We start from the raw sequence: 7,535 nt of genomic DNA on the forward strand, positions 1-7,535 counted from the left end.
CTTTCTAATTAGCTTTTTCTAATTCAAGTTAAGTTGGCCAGAAATTATTTCCCTTTTCAAGCTTCAATTTTATTGGATGGGAAAGTTTGGGATCTACCACAGGCTACAAGGACAAATCACATGTGAGCCACTAGCCTTGATTCTGGAACAGTGAGTACAAGAGCTGGCCGGTGTGCTAGTAGCACGGCATCACCTGTCTGTAACCCTGGTGTCGCACAGGTAAGCAAGGAGCACGTGCAGCAGTGTGAGGCGTTTGGCACGCTATTAAAATCCTGTTGAGCAGAAGCCCGGATGGGGGCAGTGTGTCAAACCTGAACGTTCAACCACAAGATACTTTCCTTTTGCTTCATTTGGACCGTAGGGGTTTTCTGGGTTGTTCTGAAACAAGGGCTTACAGAAGATAATTTGTTTACATGCCCCAGACAGAAAATACTAATATTAAAGGAAAATGTACAGTAGGTGTGGACTGGTTTTATTACAGTCACCACAGCCCTGTACTGCTAAAAGTTGTGATCTTTCTTGAGAAAGTTGTGACGTTTCTTGAGAACGTAGTTAACACAAATGGCAGTTTCAGTAGGTGGGATGGAAGCGTAGGATTGCAGAAGTTGCCGTAAGACATAGGGAACTCTCCTGTACACCCTGCAAAGCTCTACTGCCTGGTGTTACAGGGTTTGAGATCCTTGTCTCCTGGATTATTTTCCTCCTCAAAGCATAGACATTTCCCATATGTCTAATTTTATTTTGCTGTCTAAGGCTGTCTATGTTTTAAGCAAGAGACAAGAACCTGAAGTCATAATACAAAGTCTTCCCTAGGTCTCTTTATTGTTTCTTGGAATATTTGGGGCCCCTTACAGGTACAAAAGGCTTCAGTCCCACACAGATTATAAAAACTAATTTAACTTCAGCATTTGAACAGTATTTCTTTGGCAATAATTAAAGAGTTTGATAAACTGTTCTTATTTTTTTTTTTTGCTGTTAACAAGGCATCGTTAATCCTTTTCCTCTATTTTTACTGACTATTTCCAGCCAGAGGCACAAAGGCAAGTAATTTATAACTTATTCACATTTAACATGGCATTAAAATGTTACCTGCTTGCAGTGAGAGAAATTAAGCCCATCCTACCACCTAATGCCATAGCTGCTCAGGCACCAGCCTGGCTACTGTTCAGACATGCTTATTCTTGTAAAAAACCCACCATAATTCTGGTGCCACTTATTAAAAACAACATTCTTAAATAGTTTTTAAACTATCTCATAAATAAAACTAGCTGGCTACTAGCCAACCACTGTTCCACATGCTACTGGAAGTCATTAGAGTGGAAGGGGAGTTAAAATTAGGAGCAAGCAGCCGTGATATTGCTAGATGACACTTTAGAGGCAGTACTCCTATTTGTCTTTTGTGCCTTAGCAGCATTTTCCAGGATTCTCTTTTTCCATTCTTCATAGTCCTGATTTGTTTCAGTCTTTGGCCGTTTACATGGCATTTCTTCATCTTCAGATTCTATGAGAGAAGGAGAAAGTCCATGATGTGCCAACATGGGCAATATATTGTTGGGAATAACTGTGACAGTATATAAATATGTGCAGACAAGCACAGGGACTGCACAGGAACTAACTATATTAGTTAATCTGTGCTATTTTGCTAAATTTCTAATTGCTGCTGTGCTAATCTGCTGCTGTTCCTGTACCCCTTCTCCCTGACTCCCACTGCAAGAGTAACCTCTTCACCTTTGTTTCTGGATGGAAGAGAGGCCCTTAGTTCTACTAGGACCACTCAATATAAACACCATGACCCTTCTGTTAAGCCCTCTAAATTCTTCCGTAAGCCAGTGGTTTGCAGAGCAGAACAAGTTGCTATGAGCAGATCCTTATGGCATATTATATAACTAAAATATCATTAAGCAACAACAAAGCCAAGAGCTGCTCTGGTGAGCTGATGTAGTTCATAGCTAAACGCAACTTACCATTTTCCTTCTCACAGCGCTCCAGGTTGGTCTGCAGGCTTTCAGGTGTTTCAGCAGTCAAAGGAATATCATCTTCTAAAAATACAGAAAGCTGCCTTATTTCTGAATGCTGTTTAAGCCCCAAAGATAGTAGTTCTTTGACAGCAGGGCCACCTTGCCCTCAGTGACCTATTCTTCCTCCCAAGTTGCTGTCTGTTGCCTAGCACAGCTGCTTGTGCAGCTGGATGGTGCAAGGTGTTAGGTGATAGACCTGGGTGGAAGACAGCCCAGCAGGAAACCATGATTTCTCAGTCAGAGTAGTTTCCTGGTCCAGGCTGACCCCTAAGCTGTACATGTAGAGGTGCCATCACACTGCAGGGGTTGCAAGGACTGGCTGGCTGCTTTTTGTAAACTGCTCTATTTGTAACACTTAACCAGTCATCTTTGTACTCCCCAAACCCCACTTTATTACTGATTGTTCAGGCAGGATTCTCATTTATTTCTCCTCCCTTCTACCCCATTTCTTCAATCTGTTTGTACTACTGCTACCTATAGTGTGCTGCATCTATGCACACAGACAGCCCTCTCTTCCCTGACCTAATACAGAAACTTCCAGGTGCTTTTAGCTGCTTTACTGGTGGAGCAAGACTTTTTGTAGTGCACTGCACTCTGGGATGGTCTCTGCCTGGGAAAGAGCAGCAGCTTTTGGTTTGGGTTCAGGCAGCACATTCCAAAAAACACGATATGAAGACAGGGAAGCAAGGGTGCCGCTAGCGAGGTACTGAGAAAGCAAGCCTAGGAAAGAGGGGAAGTCAGTAGGAAAGAGCAGAAATACAAGCTCAGGAAGGCTAGCAGCATATTTCCATCTTCCTCCTCCACTAAAAGGAGTAGGGAGACCTGTATGTTCAACAACAGGTGAAGACAACCTTCCTCATGCCTGCCTACTGCATGTGATGGGACAGTACCACATAATAGCTGAATTACCACAGAAAAGCAGTGCTTAGACACTTGTGTTAGCCCTATTGTGGGGGAAGGAATGGAAAACACGAAAGTCAATCAGTCACAGCAACAAAGATAACAAGGTATTTATGGTAATCTTTATGTTTTTATGCTAAAAGGGATGCAGAAAACGTGAGAAGGAGGAATCCAAAATAGGCCTGGTAGTTACGGGAGAAGCAAGGAATAAGTTGCAAAAGAAGAGAAGGTAAGGAGCAGTGAGCATTTGAGAAGCGAAGAAAATAGTTATTTTTGGCCTTGCAACATGTTAAGCTGTTGGGACTTCCTTTGAGATCCAGACTGCAGGAAACACATTTGAACAGACAACCAAGCTTGGCTGGAAGGAAGCAGTTGTAAGTGATCAGAACGAAATCATCAGGGTAGAAGGATGGGGGCACTGTGAGATCTGGTGAGGATAAAAGGATGTTTTAAGAGATAAAGCCAAAAGCTTACTGTTGAGTTGCTGACACATCTTCTCCAGTTGACTGCACAGCCGCTCAAATATTGCTTTTTTCACCCCAGATGTAGCCACCATTTTAGATTTGTCTACTTTTAGCTTCAGCTGCCTATAACAGAAAGTTAAATCAGCTTCTGTAGGAAGCAATGTTCAAGCAAATATCACTCAAATGAGGCTACGTTTACTGTACCAGCACTGTCTGCAAGAACAAGGAGAGGAAGCCTGAGTTCTTGCCTTATCTGCCTAATACTTATCTCACTCAGAAAAATCTAGTTAGTTAATAGACCCTTACACAACTCAATCAGGACAGATCTGGAACTGAAGCCCATGGTTGGTTCAGATTATTAGAGGAAATTCTGTTAGGAAAAGGTACTTTCTAGTGCTTGAGAGAAGCAGGATGAAATCCCACTACTGCAAAAAACTGAATGCAATGACTGCTGGGAGATCAGTTGTAGAGAGCTATGCAACTACGTAGCACCTAGACTGATTCCTAAGATTGTTACAAGCCACAATACTGAGAGGGAAGGTATCTGCATGCAAGCAAACTCTTACAGTTGGCTGAGTCACGCTCTGCTGACACCTATCTTCCAAGTTGATGCAGGCCTTCAGCTAAGAAGAACCCATTTCCCAAAGGTCAGACCGACTTCAGGATGTGAGGGTCTAGAGCTTAAGAGCTTTTCATTCTTCAGAACAATGGCTGCATCTTGGTGCTCAGAGGTAAGCTAGCAGCCATCCCTGAACCTCGAGCAGCTTCTCAACAACAGCCACAAACAGCTTTTTGCTCTGTGCTAAGTTTAAATCCATACTAACAAAGGGAAACAGTCTTCCCACTAAATCTGAAAATGTTACTAAGGGATTATGTTATGCTGGTTAGACTGAGAGGGAGGAGGCAAAGTACAAAGCACTAACAGATGTTCTTCTACCACTGCCTTGGATAATATGTCTTAATGGAATCACTCAGAGCATCTATTCTGTACCAGGGAAGACAGCTTTCATTTAGTCTGTAACAAATAATTCAAGGTATCCTACTGCATATTTGATGTAACACTTCTCCTCCTCCTGAAGGCAAACACAGTGTAGATAGGAGACTTTACTATAAGAAAAATGACTCATTTGTTAGGGCTGTCTCCAAATCCAGAAGTGAGCAGCAGGATGCGCTAAGCAAGATCCTTCAGACTATTCAGACAGCTGAAAAATGAATCAGCTTTTTACAGTACGAACATTCTTGCTTTTTGATGTCTCATTAGGCATTTGAGCCCATGTAAGATCTGTCAGGCTATACTCACCTGCATGCAGTGAATAGCGCAGCTGTTGTAAACAGTGGCTTTGAGAAATCAAGGTCCATTTGCTGTGTTTCAGAGAGGCTAGATTCATACCTAAAAACAACAGGAGTGTTAATCGCACAGCACGCTTGCCTCAAGGGAAGCTGCTGAAATAATTTGTCACATGCTCCTCAACAAATGAACATGTGTTGGACTGCTTGGTCCTTTGCAACTCTGTCAAACACAAACAGCTACTAAGAAGAGAAAAGAGACAAGGGGAAAAAAGGGGGATGGGAATCTTCTCCTTTTGAAATAAAGGTATTTTAAATCACGAATCTGGATCAAGGCTTATCAGTAAAATCTATTTCTCCTGCTCCCCATCCTTAAGAGTGCTTTCCATCTCTACATTTAAAAATTATGAGATGTTTTGCACCAATCCATCCTGTTGTAGAGGGCAGAACTATAATTCCTGTGATACTTTAATACATATATTACAAGGATGAAGGCTTAAGCCTTAAGGATGGAAAATGACATAATGGAACTCCAGCACTGTGGAAAGTTTCATTTTTCATTGTCCACTTGGGCCCAGGCCATTCGTTTTAGTTTGTCTTAAAAACATGCATATGCTGCCTGTGTTCACTTTCCTGTAACTCAGAATACTCTGAACCCATATGCCAACAAGGTGATAGCACTCCAGAACAGAGCTTGTCAGCAACTGCTCACCTTCAAGTAGATGTTACAGAATGCAAGGTTTTCGTTAACTGAACCTCAGCCGAAGTGTTCTTATTTTAACATGAAGAGCAACGTGCATTTTAGAAGACTCATCTTCAGAAAGGAGGATTTGTTTTTACTGATCATTGCTTCTGTGACACTATCAGATGCAAGTGGTTAAATGGAAGACACTGTGATGCTATAGACAAAAACATGGACTAGCAGTCAAATCTTTCTTATTCTATTCCTAGTTGAAGAACGGGGACTTAGACTGAGTCTCAGTAAGTCATTATCTACGTCTAAAATGTAATTTAAGAAGTGGCCTATATAAATGGCCAGATTATCAGTGCTCACAGCTCACCTTGCTGGATCCAGTCAGTGTGAGATACTTGGCCCTTCTGACCATCAAGGTGTTTACACACCTAATGAACAAAAGGGCCTTACTGGTGGTTCCCAGAACGATCGCGAGAGCTTCCTCACCTCTGTAGCATTTTTGAAGCGGTGCTCACTGCCTCCATGCAACAGAACTGCACAGCTAAGTCTCGCATTTCCAGTCTGGAGTTCACTCCCAGCAAACACTCCAAAGACTTTATGGAGCTTTGGTAAGTCGTCTTGTTCAAACCGGAGAGTTTAACAAAGTAGCTCTTTGAAAGACAAATTCCAGGCATTATTTAGAGACTACTTTCCAATATCTTATTCAGAAAACTGAAATAGAGTAGAGAGAAACTACATACTAAGTTTTCTAAATAATGTTTTATTGCTAGATAAAACACATTCGTGCAATGAGCAATGAAAGTTTCCACTGCACAGAGAAAGACTAACTGCCTAGGAATGCCACACCTTTTAATGCAGTTTTATTTTTAGATCATTTCCCCAGGGCTGAGGTTTGTTTTTTCTCTACAATATGACGTGGGCCTTTTATCACATCATAGTTAAAAATGAAGGTACCCAAGATCTGAGCAACTTGTAGAGATGCATAATACTTCCATGCTACTGCTCATGGGATCAGGTGCAACCAAACTCTTCTGTCTGTGAACGGACAATCAGGAACATCTGATATCAAACATTACTTGGGCAGCACAGTACCATTTATCTGGCAGCTCTGCAGATGGAGGTTTACAAGTACCACTGTAGAGAGGGATTCCTTGGAGCCACTGCTTTGCTCTCACAGTAAAGGGACAGATTTTAAATTTAACATCCCTGCCAAATTCATTACTAAATGAGGTAAAAATAATAGCAAAGCAAGCTTAAATCATGAAGTGTGTATGACAATGATGCTGATCTCAATTCTCCCAATTTCAAATGAGCAATGAAAGTTTAATAGCACTAAATTTGTATAAGGGCCCGGCAACACACTGGGCAGAAGTAATGTCAGTTATTACTATCCCTTTCCCACTCTGCCACAGACCACACAGAACAGCGTGGAGAAGGCACATGGAGAAGGCAGCAGCCAGCCAAGTGACACGCTCCATCTTACTTTGTCCACTGGTTGTTTCATGAAACTAGCTGCCAGGTCCAGGCACATCACGGCACTGCTCGTCGCTGTCATCTGAGCCACGAGTCCCGTGCACTTCACCTGGGATAGCCGCAGGTACTCTTCAGCTTTTCTGCAAAACATCCAGCACACAAATCCCTCCTCAACAAAACCGCAGTTACAAGAAAATAAGCTTTTCGGCACAGGCACTGCTCCAAGGCCTGCCTGGTCCGGCGCGCTGCCCGCGGCAGGGGCTGCAGCACACGCCTGGGAGGAGGCAGTCAAGCGGGACGGCAAACGCAGGAAGCCGCTGCTGCCCTTCCTCTAAGCGCCCGCAGCAGCATCTCCCCGATCACCGGGGCCTGCCGGAGCCTCCGCGACGGGAGTCTCGCCGGCAGCCGCGGGCTGCGAAACAGCGCGGACGCGCCCGGAGGTGCCTAACGCGCGGGGGGGGGGGGGGGGGGGGGGGGAGGCGCCACACGGGTCAGCGGGCCGCCCGCCGCCCTCGGGGCGCCACCGCGGCCGGCCGCCCCGCGGAAACCGCCCGCCGGCCGCGGCCCGCCGCCGGCCCGCCGCACCTGACGACGCGGGGCTCGGCGAGGCCCAGCCGGGCGGCGAGGCGCCGCACCGCGCCGCGCTCCATGCGCCCGCCCGCCCGCCGCCGCCGCGCGCGCCGCTCCCGCCCGCCCGCC

General features: G+C 44.8%; 1 protein-coding gene across 1 annotated transcript; it reads right to left on the bottom strand.

The window, feature by feature from the left end:
- Positions 1-790: 790 nt before the first annotated feature.
- On the bottom strand, positions 791-7,496 carry ORC6 (origin recognition complex subunit 6). Its single transcript, XM_062586078.1, has 7 exons — positions 7,422-7,496; positions 6,847-6,976; positions 5,850-6,013; positions 4,683-4,772; positions 3,393-3,505; positions 1,965-2,039; positions 791-1,501 (listed from the first exon to the last, which is right to left on the bottom strand). Exons 1-7 carry the CDS (start codon positions 7,484-7,486, stop codon positions 1,335-1,337), a joined length of 804 nt encoding a protein of 267 aa, XP_062442062.1. The 5' UTR covers positions 7,487-7,496; the 3' UTR covers positions 791-1,334.
- Between the last annotated feature and the right edge of the window lie 39 nt (positions 7,497-7,535).

Source organism: Rhea pennata, chromosome 13 (genome assembly GCF_028389875.1).
Source record: "Rhea pennata isolate bPtePen1 chromosome 13, bPtePen1.pri, whole genome shotgun sequence".
In the NCBI taxonomy this organism is placed as follows: domain Eukaryota; kingdom Metazoa; phylum Chordata; class Aves; order Rheiformes; family Rheidae; genus Rhea; species Rhea pennata.